At 53.7% G+C, this 22349-nt stretch overlaps 1 protein-coding gene across 19 annotated transcripts in view; it reads right to left on the reverse strand.

Moving 5' to 3' along the window:
* The window catches only part of macf1a (microtubule actin crosslinking factor 1a), a 61746-nt gene that overhangs the window by 15357 nt on the left and 24040 nt on the right, over positions 1-22349 (reverse strand). For 18 of the 19 annotated variants that reach the window (XM_061267857.1, XM_061267862.1, XM_061267856.1 and 15 more), the window contains 39 exons: positions 22174-22334; positions 21917-22095; positions 21701-21839; positions 21443-21636; positions 21212-21371; positions 21053-21136; positions 20872-20979; positions 20699-20797; positions 20496-20618; positions 20287-20378; positions 20079-20214; positions 16624-19059; positions 16390-16548; positions 16100-16315; positions 15909-16037; positions 15561-15833; positions 15039-15194; positions 14725-14958; positions 14479-14634; positions 14205-14378; positions 13971-14138; positions 13700-13897; positions 13468-13641; positions 13276-13399; positions 13012-13211; positions 12617-12934; positions 12315-12481; positions 12071-12227; positions 11872-11983; positions 11735-11794; positions 11432-11670; positions 11201-11330; positions 10872-11071; positions 10311-10803; positions 9623-10221; positions 9341-9529; positions 9059-9265; positions 8252-8569; positions 8007-8189 (listed from right to left, as the gene is read on the reverse strand). In XM_061267857.1, coding sequence (XP_061123841.1) covers positions 8007-8189; positions 8252-8569; positions 9059-9265; positions 9341-9529; positions 9623-10221; positions 10311-10803; positions 10872-11071; positions 11201-11330; positions 11432-11670; positions 11735-11794; positions 11872-11983; positions 12071-12227; positions 12315-12481; positions 12617-12934; positions 13012-13211; positions 13276-13399; positions 13468-13641; positions 13700-13897; positions 13971-14138; positions 14205-14378; positions 14479-14634; positions 14725-14958; positions 15039-15194; positions 15561-15833; positions 15909-16037; positions 16100-16315; positions 16390-16548; positions 16624-19059; positions 20079-20214; positions 20287-20378; positions 20496-20618; positions 20699-20797; positions 20872-20979; positions 21053-21136; positions 21212-21371; positions 21443-21636; positions 21701-21839; positions 21917-22095; positions 22174-22334 — 9644 coding nt within the window. The remainder of the gene's footprint in view (positions 1-8006; positions 8190-8251; positions 8570-9058; positions 9266-9340; positions 9530-9622; positions 10222-10310; positions 10804-10871; positions 11072-11200; positions 11331-11431; positions 11671-11734; positions 11795-11871; positions 11984-12070; positions 12228-12314; positions 12482-12616; positions 12935-13011; positions 13212-13275; positions 13400-13467; positions 13642-13699; positions 13898-13970; positions 14139-14204; positions 14379-14478; positions 14635-14724; positions 14959-15038; positions 15195-15560; positions 15834-15908; positions 16038-16099; positions 16316-16389; positions 16549-16623; positions 19060-20078; positions 20215-20286; positions 20379-20495; positions 20619-20698; positions 20798-20871; positions 20980-21052; positions 21137-21211; positions 21372-21442; positions 21637-21700; positions 21840-21916; positions 22096-22173; positions 22335-22349) is intronic. The other variant, XM_061267863.1, reaches the window with a different exon arrangement.

Below are 22349 nucleotides of genomic sequence, written 5' to 3' on the forward strand. Positions count from 1 at the left end.
CAGGCGTCAATGTGACCTCTATCAAACTACACACACACACCCATTTTGTTTCAAAGCAGTCCTTTGGGGGAGGCACAAAATAAACTAATAAAACAACCGCAAGAGTTTTGAAATTGCCTCTGAGAAGGAACAGAGAAACGACTGGTGCCATTTAAAGGAGGTCAGAGGCGACAAGCAGACTCGGACTGATGCAAGGACAACAACAAATCACGCAGAAATCAGCTTGTGCCAGATGGAAACTGCACTCCGAGCCTGTAGTTATCGTATGTAGTTTTGCACGCTGGTGTGGCATGGAGGCCAGCTTGTCCATCTAATTGGACGAGAGGTCTCAGAGGGGGTCACATGGTTCACGTTTGGTGAGCCGAGATTGGAGCATACTTTTAGCTCTCGCCGCACGCTGCTGCGCTAAATGCTATACTGCGAAAGAGCCACCACAAGAACATACTCTGTCACACGAATTACGAGAAACACGGCGACATGTTAATCGAATGCTCTTTGCAAACCGTGGTCAAAAAAAAAAAAAAAAGTTCAAATGATCCAGACACAACAAACACACACCGGTGAATACGCCCAGCATTCGAGGTATTGTGTACTCAGGCGTAGAGTCAACAGAACCAGACAAAAGCTTCTAAACCCGACATGAAGCAGGCTCCCACTGCTTTTAGCTCCACATACAGAAATAACACACTCGCCGCTAAACGTAGATTAGCGCTGACCTCCCACCCAAATGCCCACCGCAGACAACTCGAGGACCGCCGCGCACAAGTGCTGCGGCGCATCGAGTTGCAATCGGTTTAAAGTTGTCCCGCTCGCAAACGCGGCCGGCTAACGACAACGTCTGCATAACTTTGAGCTATTCTGAAGCATCAAACATTTAAATGGTGGCATACCTCTTCCAGTGCTTCAGTGTCGGAACATTCTGGCATCGATTCACTGTCTGATGCAGAATTTGATGTGGTGGTTCCTGTGGGACAAATCGGGGATCCTCTCAGGGATCCATTGCCCACCGGGATGGATTGGGTCTGACTAAAGAGACCTTGGAGCAGACCTGGCTCCAGTTGGTCCCAGATCGGGTCGTTGGACACAAAGTCTAGCGCCGAGCCGTCAGACTCCCAATCGCTGTCCTCTCCCAGGACAAACTCGACCCCGTCCATCCCGGACTGAGTGCCCTCCGAATACGAGTCCAGATCTTGGATGTCTTCACAGGCCGAGCTGACATCCGAGGGACCGGGCTTGGGCCTCTCAGGTGCCGCCATGTAAACAAAACTGTCAGGGGACAGGACGGGGCCCTCCTCATCCTCGTCTTGGCCTGCGCAACATGGGGGTACCGGACTTGGGGAGCTGAAATTTCCGAGTGGGGATGGGGGACACTCGTTTAAAAACTGAGGAGGGGCCGACACTGCCAAGTAAACAAAACTATCTGATATTACAAAGGCTCCCGAGTCTTTAGAGACAGAGGAAGTCGCACAGGAGTCTGATTTTATGGGGCACTGAGATAAAGAAGATCCTGGGGTTGAGCGTGTGAGGTCAGAGTCCGATTCCAAGAAGGACTGAAGTAAACTAGTGGACGGGTCTGTGAGTTGAGGAGATGGAGGATGCGCGGAGTCTGATTTTGGGGTGCTTGCTTTCACCTCAGTTGTAGTTTCCAAGTTCACATCTTGTTCCGACACATCCGCTGGGATGGAATCTGGCACCTTTGCCTCAAAGAACACGCCGTCCGATTCCTCACAGGGGACCGAGGCATCCTGGCAGGGAATTTGACTGTCAACATCCTCTTGAGAGTCTTTTGGGTTTTCTTCTTCAACCATGTTGAAAAGTTCATGGGTTCCCTCGCAACTGTCCAAACTCGATTGATCAAACAGATCTCCAAAGACATTTTCTTCAAATTCCAATTCTTGCTCAGTATCCTGAAGAGCCAGAGGATCACATTGCGATGAGGCCCCGGTGTCCAGTTCTGTCCCAGTCTCTTCTGGTATTTCCTGCTCCAGTTGGAAGATACACTCCTGCTGGTAATCGAGAGCTGCCTCTGTCATCTCCTCTTCCTCGCTTTCAAAGTCACAAGGGGCAACATCTCCGTCGTCATCGATGAAGCAGTGTTCCTTTTCACAGTCTTGCGCACGTTTGGAGTCAAAGTCTTGGAAATCAACAACGTGTGATTCAGTTAGAGGACGGCTCTCTTCACAATTTTCCCAGTCAGTATGGGATACTTCCTCCTGTTGGAGGTTCCCTCCATAAGGAAGAGAATATGGATGGAGAGGCTCGTGGTCGACACTCATTTCTACTCCCTCGTTCCCGTCCACCTCCTCCTCACACTGCCTTTCCAGCTCCAGGAAGAGGTCATCAGATTCGGCCTCTGAACTGGGGCAGGGTGACCCGCTGGGTGCCTCGGGACCTTGGAAGTCCACAGGGGGGGTCAAGACAGGCCACTGTCCAGAAGAATTGGTTAATTCCCATCCTTCTGACTCTAATGTTTCCCATGACTGGTCCATTGTCTCCCTGTTATCCAATTTAAGGACTGCCTCCCACTCTCGCTCCTCTCGTTCAGCTCTCTCTTCCTCTGCTTTAGCTCTTTCCAGAGTCCACATGTCCTCCCGTCTCTCAGCCATCTCAACATCCTCTTGTTCTTCCAGCTCCTCCAGGATTCTGCGCTCGTCTTCTTCAAACTTGAGCTCAGAAGCCGTGCGCTCCCTGAGATTGCCTCCCCAACCGAGGAGACCCTCGTCACCATCTAAATGACTGATGGATGGGGACAGAGGCAATCCTTGGTACGGAAGCTCTTCGTGTTCCTTCAGAAACGGGGATGGAGGGTCCAGGAGATGAAGAGACTCCTCATCCTGGCTGTTCTCCTCACCCAAAAGGGGAGGCAAAGGTGGGAGAATGGGGAAGTTGTGCCTTAACCCCACTGGGGTATTCTTCCCCGGTGTCATCACACGGGGCCACGTGCGGGCCTTGGTGGGTGGGCAGAAGACCGGTTTTGGCGGAAGGAGAGGCGCATCGTCATCCTGATCCTGTTCTAAAAGAGGGGAATCCCGCTCGGAATCTGACGTCTTAACTAATTCGACCGTTTCCTCGACGATTTGCTCAATTCCGCTCTTAGAAGAACTAATAGTCCGTTTGTGCCCCGAATTCTTTCTGGGGCTCCTCTGAAAGGATTGCTCAGAAGCTCTAAATATGAATCCCGAGTCTTTGGAAGGTGAGGACAATGGGTCACGTTTAGCTTTGTGCGATGAAAGCTGTTTTGGTTTGCAGGGATGCTGCAGGAGAAGCGGGATGGGGAAACCGACGGGTGATGAAGAGACGGGAGGCGTGTGAGGGGTGGATGAAGATGGCGAGGGCGTGTAAGGTGGCAAGGAAGGCGTGGAGGAGCTCGGCGTACATGGCCGGATCAGCTGAACGGGTGAAATCGGAGAGTGAGGCAGGCCTGCCGCCGACGTACGCTTTTCTGAACATTCCACACCCGTGAACTCCAATCTCTCGGCAAAGTCTGGAAAGGTTGGCGATATAAAAGCTTTCCAAGAGCGACGATTCGGGTTGTCCCGCTTCTCTCCGGCCTGGTGCCGCCTCTTAGCCACCAGAGATACTCCCGAGGCAGAGGTCGAAGGCGGGTTAGTCAGACTTGAAGTCACAATGCCCACAGGGGGTGAAATCATCTGAGCGTCACCGGTTAGCTTGAGGGCATCAAAGATGACCCTCTCGTCCAATTTCCGGGCTCCTCCGAGGTTGTCCAAAGCCCGAGAAACAAAAACCCCTCCGAGGTCGGCTCCGATAGTCCCGTTGCTGGACAGCGTGCTCCCTTCGCCTCGGATCTCCCCGCCCGAGCCCAGAGTGCTTCGTGAGGGTTGGCACAGCTTGGCCCCTTGATCGATCTGCTCGTTGATGCGCATGGTGTCATATATGGACCTCTGCGGTACGTAGCAATCCTCGATGTAGGCCTCCTCCTCGTCGCCTTTGCTCAGACAACGGGGGCTTTGCTGGAGACAGTCGGGGCGACTCAGGGGCTTCCCCATGTTTGCTTCAGTGGCTTTGGCGTGGCGCAAAAAGCCACGCGGGAGCTCGTTTGAAGTGCAGCAGATGGCGAATCAAAAACAACACACACAGTCTCTCGGAAGAAAGCCACAAAACGGCAGCATGGATTTGGAGTGGTCTCATCCGCTATGTCACCTCGACAGCTGTGCGATTACGCCGTCTTTGTGCGATGCTGCGTGGCACCGGAGAGGGAGCGACACGGGCGGCCCTCCCTCTCGGCACCATATTAATCACAAGTCGTGTTTGCTTAAGACGAGCGAAGGCTGCCGGTGCGGAACAAGAGTCATCGTCGCCTCCGCCGTCCAAAGTCCAAGATGAGACGATAACGCCCCTTTGTGCCGCCTTGACGAGAGAGGAGCGCGGTGGCGGCGTCCATAGTCAGAAAGTCATTCTGCGGCCGACGTTTGGCTCTTCCTGCCGCTTCCCCATGTCGGTGTCAAAGTGTAAAAAGTCTCCTTTTAAGGTGACAAAAGCTTATCCACAAAGCGTACAGAGTGCAGAAGAAGAACGTCAATGCTACCTTCTGTCCTTCTTCCTGTCACAAAGAATTCGGGATTTGTCTCCGGAATCTCAGACGTGTCCGCACCATAGCGACGAGAAAAAGAACATTTGATCAAGATGCGGAACAAAAGAGGACAACGTGGTTTCCCTTTGGAGGCAAGTCTCTCATCCCAGCTTCATCCACAGCTCCTGGGGGAGACGCGGTCCAGCAAGTCCAAAGATCAAAATAAAGGGGCGGGTGTTGAATCCCAATCCAGCGAGGTATCCAAAAGGGGGTGGTGGGTTCAGAGACCCAGACAGCCCTTGCTTGGGGTTGAAGAATCCCGAGACTCTTCTCTCACTGTTTCCCCCGCCGGCTTGCTACTCTCTCTCTCTCTTTCTCTCTCCGGGAAACAAAGTGCCACGCAGTTCCCCCTTTTCTCCTCCTTTGCTTTTCTTTTCTTTCTGCCGTGTGTGCTGCCAAGCCGTGCTCTCTGCCTCTTGCCGGGCGGCCGCACAGCAACTCAAATGGTTTGCAGCTGCTAAAAAAATCTCACTCTCGCTCTCTCGCCGTCTAACTCCCACCCCCCTCTCTCTCTCTCGCCGTCGCTCTCCCTCGCTCGATGTTTGTATTTGAATTCAGCTCCGTTTGTTCTGTTTCCTGCACGGCTATTAAAACACAGGAAGTGCTCCAATCGTGCTGGTTTCCTGTTTTAAACAAAAAAATGGAACGCTAGATAGGAGCTTGAGAGAAAGTTTAAACAGCGGAGAAGCGACACGCCAGCCAATCGGAGGAGGAATGAGCTAAATAAGCTTGGCGAGAACTCCCGTCGAGACGCCACAAGAAGCTCGACACGTGATGAGTGTCTTTCCCAGCGGCAAGGCAACAGTCCAGGCTTTGTTGAGCCTCTCCTTTGCCCCAATTAAGTGCATCAACTTGACAAAAGTGGCCGATTCACACACGCAGACAAGCTCCACTTGCGCATTCCCGACTGAAACTCAACCCGAGGCTGGGGGAGACCGGGGCGGGCGTCAGTGGGAGAGGCCGGGCGGGGTTGCGGTCTGGATCTTCAGAATTCCACACAAAACATGGAGAGGCTAGCTTCTTAAAAGCGCTGCCGTATTGTTGTCGCCATGTTATCTGGAGGCTCAGGCTTGCCAGGGACACGTGTGTGTGCTTCCGCCAGCTTGGTCCGGCATACTGGGGGGGCAACCGTGGCCTGCATGTCAACTGTGCTAAATACTCTGGTCTTTCTTTGCCACTACCAGTTGCGCTGCAGCTGTCACTGCTGCAGCTCAGGCTGGGTGGAAACAAAAGCGGTTTGTGGCCACTTTGTTGCACGCACCCACGTACAAACACACACACAGGCCGCCCGCCACCGTTTCAATGCCCGACTTTAATCCAGACAACCAAGGAGCCACTTATTACAATTGGGGGGGGCGGCAATATATCTCTGAAGACATTTGCTCAAGCTCTGACCTTACAGAGCTGCGATATTAGTTTCGTGATTGATGGCGAGCCATTTAACTAAAAAAAAAAATCAAGACACCAAAATGGCAGACTTCTTCATAGCTTCCTCCCGATTGGCCCGTTTCGTCTTTGCCTTAACATTAACGCAGCCAGCCCGATTCCTGGCCGACACGCAACTTGACGGAAACTATGTGTACGCGCACACACAGAGTTTTGATACGCACATGTGAATAATGCGGCGCGGAGTTTCCACGTCGTAAACATTTAAGAGCACACTCGGGCACACACACACACTTAAAAGGTGCAAATACGAACGAAAGGCATGCGTGCGAGTAATAAAGGGACGCTACGCGGACCTTCCTACTAGCTGACCTTCTCCCCAGACAAAAGATGATATTAAATTTCAGTACGAATATAAAAAAAAAGGGAGTAGGCGGGACGAGCCTTGGCATACTAAGCTAATTCACAACAGCTGAGGCAACACACAACCTGGAAGTGGAGCACACACACACATATTTTTTTAAATATTCACTTCAAACATAGATGACATTTTCCTACATTTGGCACACAGGAGACATGGGTGTCGTGGGAAAACTTAACAAATGGAGTTTTACAGAAATGATGTCAAGTGACAGCAATCCAGTTACTTTTTGTCTCCGTTTCTTGACGGGACAACTGGTCTGACCCACTTTAGCTTACGCCCATTATCTAATAGACACTGTGTGCGTGTGTGTGTTACAATGACTCATTGGCTAAGCGGTTGTCCGTGGAGACGCCAACAAGGTGTCGGATGAAAAGATGGAGTAACGTTAGCAGGGGGAAGCCAACGATGTGAATAGGAGGTGAGGGGGGAAAAAGATGTGCGGTCATCATTTACACACACACACACATACACACAGACACACACTTTATCTTCTGCATTTGTGTGTAACTATGTCAGGCTGTCAGCTCCACATCAGTTCTGATGCCGCACCCTAATATGTTGTAAATGCGTGAACAGCTGAGATTCCTGCGCCGTCCGGAAAAAGACGCCAAGGAATCAGAAGCATCCGGCGGCCATGTTTAAATTAAAGTCTGGTGGGAAACAGGCGCACCTCACCACCACCGTGACCCCCCTCTCCCCTTTCTTTGCGCCCCACCCATTCTTTGAGGCGGGCAGTATGACATCATGGCTGTGGATTGGGAAAGGGTCGATCGGGGGAGGGGAGGCCAGACAGATTTTGGGGTGGAGGGGGATCGCTTACATGCACATGAGGAGTGACAATGGAGGGGTGGGTGGAGGGGGTCACTTCCCCCCACCAGCAAGTTTTAATTGCACTCTTAAAAGTTTGAGCACACTTCTTGGCAGGAGACTGAGATCTCTTGCCTGCTATTCTTAACTCAATATACTTGACTATAAATGACCCCCCCTCCCATCACCGCCCCCTCCCCAGTAGGACACAGCCTGTCCATGTTAAATTCCAAATTTGCTGGGCATGTTTATCACGAGTACACCCACCAAAACACAGAAAGTCTGCCATTTTGGTTTCAAGCGGCCGTTTGGTGACTCACCAAAGTTGCCAACCATCTTGCGCGTGACCATAGTGGGAGTGTTAACAAAGCGGCAGAATGAGGAGAAAACGTGGGATTGTGAAAACGGAGGACGGCGCCGCGCTATTCCGTCCTCCTACGCGGGCTCGCAGCGTCGGAGGCGCTTTCTTTCTTTTTCTTCACCGGCCGGGAGAAAGAAAAGCACACCGGAATGTTTCAAGCGGCCTATCGCATGAGCCATCCATCACTTTGGAAAATGACACACGCACCCCCTCATCATGTCTCCTGGGCCCTCACAGGAAGTGACATCACAGCCATAAAATGTGCTCTTTAGCGATGGCGCGGCGACCGAAAGGAAAAAAAGTCGTAAAAAATAAAAGCAAAGTGCATTCCTGTGGTCAGCGACACATTTTCAAGAGCAGCAGAAGGACACAAGATGGTCAAGATTGAAACGCTCCAATCACAACGCAGCAACAAAAAGAAAGGAAGCAGGTCTGACCTTAAAGTCGCCGAGCTGCTGCTTGATGACGTCCACCTCGGAGCCCACGGCGGCCTGCGCGTTCAGACCCTGCTCGGCGGCCCCTAGCAGGCCTTGTAGCTCGCCCACCAGCCGGTAGAAGTCGCCCACCCGCTCGGAGGCGTCCTGGATCTGCACCAGACGTGCTTGGCCGCGCTCGCCCAGCTGCAACCCACGTCAGAATTATTAGCATACAAAATGCCACAGCCGGGCCGTCTCGCTCTCACCTTGCCGGCCTGGCGCCCGAGCGCCTCGGTCTCGCGCCTGAGGGCCAGCAGGTCGGGCGAGGAACCCTCGCGGCGCAGCATGGCCGTGCACTCGGCGGCGTGCGTCTCCAGCTCGCCGCGCAGGCCGGCCAGACGGGACAGGAAGCCGGTCAGCGTGTCCGCCTGCGAGGCCAGCGAGTCGGCGTCGCGGCCGACGGGGCCCAGCGAGTCCAGCTCGTCGTCCAGGTCGGCCAGGCGCGAGAAGACGTCGCGCACGTGCGCCTGGACCTCGCCCACGCCGTGGAGACGCGACTCCAGCGCCGAGCAACACTGCTCCAGCTGATGGAGCGAGAAGAGCGGAAAATCAAGTTGGAGAATTTGGCACATGCATAAAAATATTTTCAACTAAAATGCATTTAACACGTCTGACATGAGAATATTGAGTGTCTTTTGCATATGTGACACCCCCCAAAATGGATGGCAAGAAACGGCGCTGTAATCACCAATACAGAAGATTTGCATCAAACCTGAGCAGCGCAGGTGTGCCTAATAAAGTGACCGTTGGGATGTAAATAGGGCAGGGCGGCCGCTGCCAAGCGCCGGTTTACATTTCACACGCTCCAAAGTCCACAATGACCATATACGGGCGTAGGAAGTCAAAAAGCCAAACGGCTTCAGTAGCTCTGCTTTCTTTCAGCGTGATTAATGCGCACGCACACGCAAAATATTTTGCTCATCTGTGCAGCATCACTCATTCTGCTGCAATGCTTACATTTGCCGGGCCTCTTGTTTAGACAACGGTGCAATCAAGTCTTTTTTTCTTCTCACCTTGCTGCTGACGTCGTCAAACTCGCTCTGGGTGTGTTTGGCCTGCTCTTGCAGCCTCTGGGTGCCCTCAGCGCCGCCTTCCGGCCTCTGGGGGGCGTCCTGCACCAGCCCCTGAGCCAGGTCGCGCAGGTAGACCACCTGAGGCTGTAGGCATGTAAGGTTCTCCTGCTGGCTCCTCAGCCTATCCAAGCTCTTTGCGCTACAAGCCTGAAACAAAGACATCAGGACCTTTAGAGCAGGCATTAAAAATGAGCATTATATTGTCGTGCCCGTCACCGGTACCTGAGGTCCTAGCGCCTCCTGGACTTCAATTTGGTGCTTGGCGGCCTCCAGGCGTCTCTCCACCGCTTGCCGACCTTCCTCAAACTCCTTGAGGCGACTCGAGAGCTCCTCGAGCTGCGACGTGCGGCCGAGGAGACACTCGCTAAGGGCGTCCAGACGCCGGTTCAGCTGCGCCTTCTCGTCTCGGACCTGAAGAGTACGTGTGGAAGGCACGCTAGGTACGAGGTAGCTTGTGCAATGCCTAAAGGTATTCAAAAATTGAGCTGATGCGGAACGTCGTACCTCGTCGTCTCCGACACAACACTGCTCCAGCAGCTGATCGGCGGCGGCGTTGAAGGCCTCCAGTTGGGGTTGTCGTCTCTCTAGGTCTAGTGCGAGCCCCCTGGCTTTCTGCAGGGCGTCATCTAAGCCCGCCGTGTCGAGCGACGGCTGGATCTCCGCCTCTTTCTCCTCGCATTCTTCCAGCCAGGGAGCCAACTCGGCCTTGTGCCGCTGGTAGCTTTCCGCCTTGCTCAGGGTACTTTTCAGTCGGTTTTCCCGCTCCGCCAGCCGCCCGTTGACGTCCTCCCAGTCCTGCCGCAGGTGTGTCAGGCGAGACTGAAGGGCGGCGCGCTCGTCGCCGCCGGCAGGCAGGGCGGCCAGCAGCGACACGCCCTCGGCCTGGATCAGCTCGTAGGAGCCCCGTTGGGCGGCGACGGAGCGCTGGAGGTCGGCGGCGGTGGACAGCAGCAAGCGGACCGCCTCGGGATGGCAGGGCAGCGCGTCCAGCGACGAGTCCCGGAGCTCCACCTGCTCGTCCAGCCACGAGCGCACGTCGGCGAACATTTGCTGGAACTGCTGCGTAGATGATAGAGCGGCCTGCAGCTGAGACAGACCGTCCGCTAGGGAGAAGACCAAAAAAAGTTCAATCAATAGTGCTACAGCTATCAAAGATTAATTTGATTAATTTCAGAAATGGCATTTTGTGCACCTGCGCGTTCCTCCAAGCTCTTGAGCGGACCGCTGACGCTCTCCAGCCTCTTCTTCAGCTCGTCCTTCAAGTAAGGTTCGGCCACGATGGCGCTCAGCTCTTGGCACAGCCGCTCGGCCTCGGCCAGCTCGCCGCGCCGCCTCTCCAGTTCCGAGCGGATCTCGCCCGTTTCCTGCAGGCGCTGCCTGAGCGCCTCGGGCCGAGCGCTCAGCTCCGCCTGGCCGTCCAGACGCTCGGCGAGCGCCGCCGCGCTGGCGGAGAGCTCGCGCAACAACGCCTGGTAGCGCTCGCTGGTGCCTTGCGCCTGGTCGATATGCTCCGAGCGTTGGTCCAGTTTGCCCGTCAGGTCGCGCCACTGCCGGGAGACCGAGTCCAGCTCGGCCCGGACCTCCTCCTGCTCTTTGGGGTCCTGCGTCTGCGAGAGGATGCCCTCGGCCGACTGGGTGAGCTGCTCGAACTGTGGGCGACGAGTCTCAAACTCCCGCAGCATGAACTAGAACAAGGTGACAAGGTTTGTCAATCTCCAATTTAGTTGTGTTGAACTTTTGTGTGCACACAAACCTGCACTTGTTGCTTCTGGGTGTTGAGCATGTTGGGGTCGATGCTGAGAGGTCCGAGCACGCTCATCATGAGCTCCTTCTCACGCAGCCACGGGCCCAGTTGAGATGCAGCCGCGGTAAAGCTGCCCAGCCGGTCGGCGCACGCTTCCAGCTCCGCCTGACGCTGCGATGCCGTCTGATTGGCCGCGAGCCAACGGGCGTCTGAGGGAATGGCAGAGAAGACTTAAGAGTGTCCGGAATGGTTTCTTGCTCTTCTGATGAAAACGTCATTTGTGACGAGTGTGTGGTGATGTAAAATGGGGGTAACCATGAGTAGTCGGTAGCACATACCAATCTCCTGCAGCTGTTGCCGCCACGCGTCGGCCTCGGGGGAGTCGGGGTTGTCGGCGATGAGCTTCCTCAAGGTTCCCTTGAGCTCCTCCACCCTGGCCGAGTGCTCGGCCAACTCCGACAGCAGCGCCTGGCCGTCATTAGATGTTAGGTCATCTAAGATTAGTATTCGGTTGTGCTTCTCCGGCATAAACATACCGCTGCAGCACAATCATAAAAATCACAACTGACCTTGTTCTCCTGGGCCTGGGCGCGCACCACTTCTGGCTTGGATGGTGAGGCGGCGTGTCCCTGCGCGAGGTTCTTCTCTTTGTCCTTCAGCCAGATCTGCAGTTCCTCTGCGCCTTGCCTGGCCTGCTGCCTCTGTTCCAGCGAGGCCCGCTGGCGGCCCAGGCGTTCCGTCAGGTCCGCGCCCAGGGCCTCGTGTCGGGCGTTGACGTCAGACACGGCCACTTGGATCTCCGTCAGGTCTGAGGGGACACTGAATGAGAAACTGCTCTGCAACGTGCAAGCGGATGCATTTGGCATTCGAACCTTTGCAAGTATGAATGCCGTTGACGCTGCCGGGAGCAGAGCCGTTGATTTGGGGAGCACCTGTGAAACACACACACAAAAATTGAATGAAAAACATTGGATGTTCTCATTCAGGAGAATGGAGGAGATTCTCTTACCTGCTTTACTCTGCGGTGTCGTGATGTCGATGACTTGCGCCTCCAGCTCGGAGCCGCTCTTGTTCAACTCCTGCACCCTGGACGCCTGCGACTCCCACTCCTTCAACAGCTCCTGAAGGCATCATCATGTTGGGATTAAAAAGACGGGTCCCCGAAGGCGGCACACGCAGGCGTGCGGCGTGTTGGCGGACGGACCCACCTGCAGCTGCTGCACTCGCCTCTGCAGCGCCTCCGTGTCCAAGGCGACTTCCTTGGCGGGCAGCTGCTCCTGCGCCGCCTGCAGCCACCGAAGGACGGAGCCGGAGAGCCCGCGAAAGTGGAGCAGCTGCTGCTCACAAGCCAAAATGGCCGCCAGTCTATGGACACAGTTAGATGTTTGTCACCATTTGAGCTTGTCACAATAAATACGAGGCTCCAAGAACACATTTGCTGTCTTTCCTTACCTTTGGTTGACGTCGTCCTCCAGTTGCTTGAAGTCATCCGACACGCCTTTGACGTGTCCCAGCAGGCTTTGCGTACGACCCAAAACTTGTGACGTGCTGACTTCTTCTGCCAAGTCACAGAAGGACTTGAGCTGAGGAGCTTCCTGTTGCAGCTCCGACTTCACTTCCTGTCCGAAAGACCAGCATGTTGAAACTTGGGCTGGCTGATGAATGCATCTTTGAACGTGTTTAAAGCAAGTGGGAGGGGTCGCTGTTTTTGGTTTACAAACATTCACATCTGCAGAAAGTAGGACTGTGCTGACCTCCACCGTCTGCCTGTAGTCGTCCACGCTACGATCGGGCTGCCCCGCCGGGCTCAGAGCCTTGCCGCGACTCTGGATGAAGACCTGCAGGTCGGCCGCCAGTCGCTCGTAGCTCTCAAGTCGGGGCAGCAAGCGTTTAAGCTCCGCCTCCCGCTCGGCTTGGCTGACCTGAGCGGCGGCGAACCTTCGCGTCAGCTCGTCCAGCGCTCCCTGCAGGCCCGATGCCGTAGAGGCGTCGGGGCTCTGGAGCAGCTTGGAGACCGAGTCCCGTGTGGCCTCCACGCTGCCTTGCCGTGAGAGCAGCTCCTGGCGAAGTTTCTGGGGAGGATTAAATTGGTTTGAAAAATGTTGGTCCTCAACCTCAGATGTTCTTCTGACTCGCCAAGTTGTCCTACCTGGTTCTGAGTGAGGGCATCTTGGAGCGCCTGCGCCGTGGGCTCCACGGGCGCGGGGTCCAAATCTAGCGTGTCGAGCCAGGCCAGCAGAGCCTTCAAGCCCTCCTGCACGCTCACAGACTGGGCCACGGCCGTTTGGAGCTGCTCGGCCCGTTCCGATACGGACGCCGACAAAGACGAGAACCTCTTCTCTAAACCGTCTGAAGGAGAATAACAAGAAGACTGAATGGAAGCGGATGTTCTGTTTGAGGCGGTGCTCCGTACCTGCGGCGCACAGGATGTCCACGGCCTTCAGGGAGGGAGATTCGTCGGCGCTGACCAGAACTCTTCCGGCTCGCTTTACCTTTTCCAATTGGACCGAACGCTCAGCCAGCTCGTCCTGTAGCAGCTGAAATGGACGCAGAAGAAAATGCTCGGCATTGTCTCACATGGAAAAACTATTTTGGCAGGCTTTACCTGGACTTGCCGCAGTGTGTCCTGCAGGTCATGGGGGTCGGTGTCTCCGCCGGACTTGGCGATGCTTTGATTCTGTTCCTGGGCGCTGAGCCACGAATGGAGCGAGACCACCTCATCCTGGTACTGCTGGTAGCGCTCCAGCAGGCCCGACAGGCGGCCGCCCAACTCTGACGACTGCGACAAAGTGTTTGTCAACATCTTTGCATCACCATCTTCTCCAAAAAGTGCTCACCTTGGCGTGGAGTGAGGTATATCGGTGGTTAGCGTCTTGCAGCTTGTCGGTCACCAGCTGCTTGGTGGCTTCCAGAGCGGCAGCATCGCCGGCGCCCTCTTGCTGCTCGAGAACGCCCTGACAGGAGTCCAGGACCTTCTGACCCGAGATGGAGACGAAGCGCAGGTCGGCCTTGTGGCAGATGACGTCCTCGGCCAGCTGTGGAACACCGTGAAAACATTCAGATGTATGAGTTGCCAAGCAACACGAGTTGTGGAATAGGCTTCGCTACCTTTCTGTGCTCCTCCAGCCGGTTCTTCAGTTCTTGAGCGTCCGTTTCGCCTTCCCCCAAACATTTCAGCTCCTGTTCGCTCTGCTCCAGCCAGGTGCTCAGATCGCCGTGTTCCTGGAGATACTTTGCCAGCTCGTCCTTCAGCGCCTCGGATTTCCTCAGTCGCTCCTGAAAGCGGCCAGGCCGAAAGTTTAGAAGAGCTCGTTGTTTCCGTGGAGCATTTTCAAAGTCTACCTGGCAGCCGTGAAGCTTCTGTTGGTGTTCGGCCTGCAGCCGGTCCAGCGTGGCTCGCAGTCGTCGCTTCTCCTCAGGAGGAACTGTGGAGTCGGGTTGGTCCAGCAACGTGCGAGCTGACTGGCTGATTTGGAGGAGCTGGGCCTGCTGAGCCTGCAGCCTCTGAAGTTCGGCCTGCGTCACAGAAGTCATCAGCACGTTAAAAAACTGAGACTGGAAGAGTCACAGAAAGGCACCAGACATTTTGGTGAGTAGCGTTTATTAGCATACAGACCTGCAGCGCCCCCGTGTGGCATGTGACTGCATCGTCGGGCTGCGAGGAGGGCAGGTCGGTGACGTCGTGAGCTGCTGATCCATGAGCGGCTGACAAGTCCTTCAGCAGCGAGTCTATCTGGTCCTGGGTCTGCTGAAGCTCCTCAAAAGCTTTTGCCTAAAAATTTAATCAGGAATAAATAAATAAAGCTGCAATGTGCCAAAAGATATTGATAAAAAATATTTAGAGACATAATTGCCGTCTCACCTTCTGCGTGTTGTGCTGCAACATAGCGCTGACGGAAGCGTCCACCTCCGTCACGGACGCTTTGGCCGCTTCCGTCAGGGCGGCGTACTGCTCTTTCATCTGCGCTAGCGCCACCTGCAGGCCCTCTCGCTCTTCTGCACTTAAGCTTTCCCGTCGCTCGGCCAGCAAGTCCTCCGCCGAGCGGATGGCCTCGGCCACGTCTTCCGCACGGCTCCGCAGGTCCTTCTGTACTTCCTGAAAAGAGACACCCATGGTAAAAATAAAAAACGAATTTCGGTCCAAGAGTGGAAGAAGATCTACTTGATATTTGGTACCTTTAACTTCTCCTGCTTGACCTGCAAGACGTTCATGTCGTCCGATTCCACGGTCGGTTCTGCTTTCTGATTGGCCAGAGCGGCGGCGGCTCCTGCCAACCAGGCATTGAGATCTTCCAGTTTGTGAGAACATTCCACTTTCTGTTGCTGGACCACCTGAGCAGACGGAGGACCACCACACACAGAGAAACATCAATAAGAAGGAAATAAATAAAGAATCTTAACTTTGTGTCAACTTAGGAGCATATTGTGTCCAGATACACGCCCTCAACGACACAAAAAAAAAATCACACAAAGGGAAAAAATATTTTTATTATTGCAAGTTTCCCCGCATCGCATATCAATAAGCAAGAGTGAGCAGCTCCTGTTCGTGGTCATCTGCAAGAGCAAGGCAAACATGTTAAAAACACACGTGTGGCACGCCGGGGGGAAGAAAACACATGCAGTGCGAGTTACTGCGAGTTAGTAAAAAAACAAAAAAAAAAACACAAACCAACTGGACTCATTGCTCGTTTTCCAAACCTCTGTCTCCTTTGGTTTCTCCTCAAGGTCAGCGCTACGGTTCTGCTGGCGCCGCCACTCCTCCTCTTCGTCACGTTGGCGCTGAGCGGCGACCCGAGCCCGAGTTTGGCCCGCCGCGTTGTGGAAGGCCCCCTGCAGCTGCTGTAGCTGCCCCAGAAGGCGCCTGCTCTGGCGGGGCGGCAGGTCCTGTGCCCGCTCTGAGACAAAAAGTTGGATATCCAAGGCCACCTGGGCTACGTCGCCGGAGCGAGACGCCAGGGCGGACTGAAGCTCCTTGAAGACGAGACGCCAAAGAAAACGTTGATACCGCCGTCCCATAAAAAAAAGATGCTTACTCAGTGAACTTGCCTCGGAAAGACGCAACTGATGGCCATCTTGGTCCGTCTCGTCATTGACAAGCACCTCTGTTTCTCTCAACCAGGACATCAGAGCCTCCACTCTGCCCCCTAGTGACTTCAGCTCAGCTTCGACGGCCTCCTGATAAACATGACGTCATCAGTTCCCATTTTGAGCTCGACGCATTTTTTTTTGTGTCCAACCTTGTATGAATCTCGGTGGTTTTGCAGGTTTTGCAGGACGTCCTCACAAAGTGTTCTGGCCGTCTGGTACGTTCGCGTCAAGCTCTGCTGGTCTTTCTCCAGAGCCCTGATGAGCTGCGGAGGAACATCTCTGCGGTGAAGCATCGAGAGCTTCTGAGCGGCCTTGGCTTCTACGCTAACTTCAGGCTCCAGGTCTCGTAGCTCCACGACCAGATCCTGATGAGTCAACAAAAGATCTTGTGAGTGCGAAGCTAACATCATGGGAGGATTGACTCTCGTGATGTCATCACCTGCGCCTGCCTGATGATGTCATCTAAGGCGCCAAGGCTGCGTCCCACCGATTGCTGCTGCTGCTGTTTGAGTCGGACCTCCACGTGTCTGACCATGGAGACAAGCGCCACCATCCTCTGGTCATGCTCCAAGCACTCCTGACGCACGAGCGACGCCGCCTTTTGGGAATACAACAAAAATGGCGGTGATCCATTGAGAAGAATTGACGAGATGTATCGTTTGCGGTTACGTACCTTGCCAGAAGTGGAGGTCACGTCATCTTCACTTGACATCTCATCTTCTGCTCCTTGACTAGCAAAAACTGGAAGTGGCTCAGGAAGTGCTGCTGATCCGGAATCAGCACAAACGTCGTCTGACGGGAGCGTTGCAGTTTCTGGACACTTAACGTCCAAACTTTTGGTGGCTTCAACTGGTTGTTCCTCTTTCTTCTCTTGTTCTGCTCGTGTGCACGGGGCCTCACATTGTGCAGCTTGTCTTGCAACTTTTTCACAACAATCTCCAACTTTGTACTTCTCGTCGCTCTTTCGTGTTATATCTGTGGTCTCGCTCTTCTCGACTTCCTCAACAACTTTCTTGTCCTCTAACACCTCCAAGTCTCTTCTCGGCTGCACCGTCTTGTCAGTTGCTCCTTTCACATGCCTGGTTTCTTCATTTTGAGGTGGTTGAGGTTGGACCTCTGCTTGTGTCTGTGACTCAGCGTTGTCCTCATGAACCGTCTTGTCCTCACTAAACGAAGCTTTCTCCAGCTGAGATGTTTCCGACGGAATTTTGATTTCCGGTTGCTGTGTTTTCGGTTCTTCCTCTGTTATTCTTGCCTTCTTTTTACTCCTCTTCTTTTTCTTGCTTTTACTTTCTTTAGCCTCCAAAAGTGGTTCTTGCTTCTCCACGGCAACAGAAGCCTCTTTTTCAAAGCTCAAAGTCTTCTCCCATTCTGCGTCGTTCCCCTTGACGGGTTCTTTCTTTTTGTCGCTTGCGTGTTCAGTTCTGCAATCAATTGGTGGACCATCCAGGACGGTCATCTCAAATTCATCTTCAGTTTTTGCTTCGAGAATCTTCTCAAGAGTTGTGATCTGTGGTATGGCGTCCTCTATGGCTTGCTGGATTCTCTTCTCAACATTTGCAGCAAAGTGACTCAAAAGGTCCATGGAACAATCAGGTTCTGGAGGCTTGTCCACTTCAGGTCCAAGCGAGCTCTCCGATGAGGTGATGTTAGGTGAGATATCATCATCCATTTTGATCTTCAAAGGAGTCACCTTCTGTTTTTCTGAAGCCAGGTCACGAGAAAGCAAAGCAACCGCGTCATTGAGATTGCTCGCTCGCAGATCAGTTGCTGGATCAACTGAAGCACCTTTCAGAATCCGCCGCTCTGGCTGAATCGCGTTCACGACCTCCGGCAACTCGGGGTCAAAGATCACAATGCGTTCCCCTGAGTGTGCGTTTACGTAGCTGTGAGTCGTGAGATGGAAGAGCAGCTTGTGTTCGGCTTGCTGGCGGGCATCCGCTGCATCCATCGGCTCAGCAGAGGAGCTTGAAGAACCCAAACTTGGACGATTCAGGTTGGGGTGAACATCTGGCAAATGGATGTCTTTGAGTACACGGACGGCACTGGGCTCCAGAACTTCCTCAAAGGGCAGCAACTGTAGAGTTTCCGGGTTGTACAACGCTCCGACGGCGTTACGCTGCTTGAGGATGTTCCGTGCCAGCTCCCCGGAGACGACTCCTTGCTCAAGAGCCTCCGCGATGGACAGGACTTCACCAGATCCGGGCCACATCATCCCCATAAACGTCTGGAGGGATTCAAGGACCGACAGAGCCATACGAGCAGAAAGGAGGTCCAGATGGATAGCGCCCTCCAAATCTAAACGTTCTCGAGTCACGGGATCGAGAATGCCGCCGTTTTGGAGCTGTCGCACCAACAAGGAGCAAGCCAAGTCCTGGTCTACCAGTCCATGACTAATGGCCTCGTGAACCGTCAGCCGGTGTCCAGATCGGGGGTCCACGATCCCACCGGCATACAGCTGAGCTTCCAGGAGTCGCTTGGCCACTTGCCGGTCAATCAGGCCTTCCTCAATGGCGCGGAAGATGCCAACTTTTCTCCCGGAGCGAAGGCAGACGCTTCCTCCGGGTTGCTGTTTGACGGGAAGTAGAAGACCCGAGTCGTCGTCGTTCGGGACGCAACGGCGAAGCAGCTCACTCAGGCTGACTTTCTCCGCTGTGTTTGGATCGATCAGCTCTCTACGTTGGAGCCTGGACTCAAGCTTGGCTTGAAGGCTCCTGGACGTCAAGAGCGTCAAGTCTTCTTCTCTCATGAGAATTTCCAGAATACAAAGTCCCGCCTCCTCACAAATGAGCCCAGACTCTACAGCTGAAGCAAACGCACGCACACTCAGTTGTTGCCCACCGGTCGCGGATTCCACCAGAAGCCGAGCGCTTTCCAACTTTGAGAGGGACTCCCTAGCGTGAGCGTCAATCAAACCCTCGCTGAGACTCGCGTCCACGGAGAGGACGATGAGACCATCAGATGAGATGAGCCCCCCTGTGGTGACGACCTGGGCCTCCAAGAGAAAGCGAGCTGTGTCCTGATCAATCAGACCCCGCTGGGCGGCTTGGAAGACTGGCAAAGTTTCCACGCTCCCCAAGTCCAGCACCCCGGCGATGCAAGGTGCTATCTACAAAATGAAAGAAATACGTTATAATATTTATATTTTTGATGTCATGCTATAAATTCACATGCGCTACGTTACTGTATGTAGCTTTAAGGACTAATCAAAGAGCCACTTCTACAATTTCTAATCAATGACACTACTTGTAATTATAATCATAATAAATTGAAGTTAAAATTGTACGTAAAAAAAAAAATATATATATTTTACATAATATTAAGCAGGCATTAAAACTACCAAAGTAAAATTCCCCGCAAAATAAGCGCATGAACGAAAACAAGCAAAGTAGTTTAGCATTTCTTTAGGCAACATAATAAAAGAAGCGAGCAGTACTTACCGGCTCGTGGAAAGGCACGCTTAACGGGTAGAATGCGGCGCGGCGCGGAGTAAGAAGCTGATGTTAGCGTTGTGCATGCCACACTCCATTCCGACCTTTTTTTTTTTTCTTTTTAACAATACGGTGAACGCTAACGCTAAACGTCCGGTGACATCCACAATTCTCCTTTGTGGTTGCTTGCGGTTAGTGGTTGTTGGCAAGCAAAATGCTGCTTTGAAGAGTGACACACGGTTAGAGAATTGCATTAGAACAAACGACATCGAGTCAGACACACTTCGACACTCGTGATCTGGACACAACATGCTCATGGTGTTTTTTGTTTTTTTCTTTGCAAAGCAACACAATCAGATTTGTACCAGTGTACTCAATGTCAAACATTCTTTTTATGCTACTTGGAAGTTTGCAATAGAGCCACAGGGCACTGTATTAGGTACCATAAAGAGTTATGTACAGGTTTACCTCTCCTGTACTATTGTGGGTTGTTATGACAACAGCAGATGGGCAGATGTGATTGGTTGTGATGAGAATGACAAAATGAATTCATGAAATGAGCTTGGAGTTAAATGACACGAGTGCAGGCGTGGGCAAAATGAACAAGGTGACCTTTTGCATACACGTGACATTGTGAACACGCCACATGCACGCATTTGTGAGTGATGTGGAGATTCAAAGTGACTTTTGCGCCCACCTTCCTCTCCTCCTCCTTGGCCAGTTGCTGCTCCAGCTGCTGCATCTGCTGCGTGGAGGCTTCGCACATGTCACGGTAGGTTGACGTCAGCTGGCCCAGCTGCGCCTCCACGTGGGCGCGCTCGTCCGGAGACAGTCTGCGAACGAGCGGGGCGACAGGGTCGAACGATGGACGACACTGGACGTGGCGTGCGTGTGATGGGACGTACTTGGCGGCTTGTTTGGAGAGAAGAAAGACCTGCGTGCTTCGGATGGCTTCGGCCACGTCGTCTTTCTTGGCGGCAAGTTGCTCGCTGATGGCCTGCGTGAAATAAAAACGGTTAATATTAGAATTTCATGTGCAGGGTTGGCTCTGTCGCTAAGCTAACGTAGCATTATTCATGTCTGCAGTGCTACGCTAATGGAATCGAACGTTGACCTGTTGCGCGGCGAGTGACGACTCGGCGTTGGGGCCGGCGCTCCGTCCCTGAAGACCTCCGATCCAAGCCAGCAGGTCCGACACCTGACCCACCCTGGCCTGCTTCTCCTCCTCCACTTCTTTCTGCAGGCGTGGGACCAACAATTATTACCCACCGCTCTTATAAGATTCACTTCGATGGTTCTAAATTAAGTAAGCTTTACCTCTTCTTCTTCGAGTCGCCGGAGGGCGTCGCTGATGTATTTGACGTGTTGCGTTGTCAACGTGACCAAGGCCGTGTAGCGTGTGCGGAGGTCCATGAACTGGCCCAGAGAAAAAATGAATAAATCTTGCTGATCTGTGTTGATAAGCAAACCCGCATTTCCGACGAAGGCACCTCTTGAGTGATGGCGTCCGAGGAAGAGTGCATCCTCCTCCTCTTCACTGGCGATTTGTGCATGGACTCCACGAAGGCTCTGAAAGTCATCAGCTGAAGCTCGTAGTCCTGCAGAGAAAGCAATTGCAACTTTGATTCTCTTGCGTCGCAAAACTTGATTGCTTTTGTCTTAACACTTTACCTTGACTGAGGTGCAGTACTGTTTGGAGTGAGTTTGGCAATCGTCTAGTTTGGTCTGGTTCTCTTCAATCTCGGCTACTAAAGCCTAAAATTACATTTATAGAATAATTTTCACGACATCGTAGTGTTACGTAATCAGCAGTAGCAAATAATAACTGACCGTCTGCTGCGCCAGTTCCTCGGAGAGCGCTTTGCTGTCAGTGGTCCCGGCCGGTGTGTTCTCCTGCCGCTGCGTGGTCTCCTGGATCCACGTCGTCAGTTCCGAGTGGCCGTCTCTGTACTGCTGCAGAACCGAAGCGATGGCCTGCAGCTCCGCCCGCCTGCACCCACAATGCTTGAGATGAGTTCAGTGTAGCCTGGGTCGTTAGCAGAAATTCCAGGCACCGCTCACCTCGTTTCCATCTGCTTCTTCACGCCGCTCCACCGCTCCGCCGCTTGATCGGCTCGTTCCTGGTAGCGCTCCAACTCGGGGTTGCGGTCCGGGTGGATTGCGGCGAGGTGGGACGCCGCCTCTTTGGCCCGGAGGACGTCCGACTGCAGGGATTCAAAGACGCCCTCTTGGTCGGACAGCTCGCATTGCCACTTCTGCCGAGAAAGAAATCAAAGTTGCTGACTTGCATTTCAAATATGTCCCTTTCAGCCACCGTACCCCTAATTGATCTCGAAGACTTTGGATGGCCGCCGCGTCGGCAGGAATGATGTCTTCCTCGCTCAGCCTGCTCTCGTACTTCCTGACCTGACTCTCCGCCTCCTCCAGGCAGCGCATCAGCACGTCCACCATTTTTAATCTGGACAGGAACAAAAAAAAAATCTCTTTACCGACGTGAACTTTACCACACTGCCTTTTAATCGTGAGCACACTGACTTTTGCAGAAAGACGGACGAGAGGTGGTGCAGCTTGTCCATCTTCTCCACGGCCCGGTTGAGTTCCGAGCGCAGGGCGGGGACGCCCGAGGACGCCGGCTTGTCCTCCAAGAAGGCCACGCAGCGCCGAGACACGTCGCCCAGGTTGGAGCGAAGTGCGTCCAGCTCATGCTCCACTTCCTGGAAAAAAGGAATCAGTATTTGAAGGCAGATGTTCTCAAATTATTTGCTTCTTGATGTGAGAAAACTCCAGGTGACCTCCTGCTCGGCTATCCTGACGGCGTTATCGGCGCTGTCGTCAGCGAGCCGGCCGGACGTCTGGATGGCGCCGATCAACCTCTCCTCGGCCTCTTTGAGACGCAAGGTGACGTTCTGCAGCTCCGACATGTACGAGCGTGACACAGACTCATCTTTCTCCTCTGAGGACACACAAG

The sequence above is a fragment of the Syngnathus typhle genome, linkage group LG20, assembly GCF_033458585.1.
Source record: "Syngnathus typhle isolate RoL2023-S1 ecotype Sweden linkage group LG20, RoL_Styp_1.0, whole genome shotgun sequence".
In the NCBI taxonomy this organism is placed as follows: Eukaryota; Metazoa; Chordata; class Actinopteri; order Syngnathiformes; family Syngnathidae; genus Syngnathus; species Syngnathus typhle.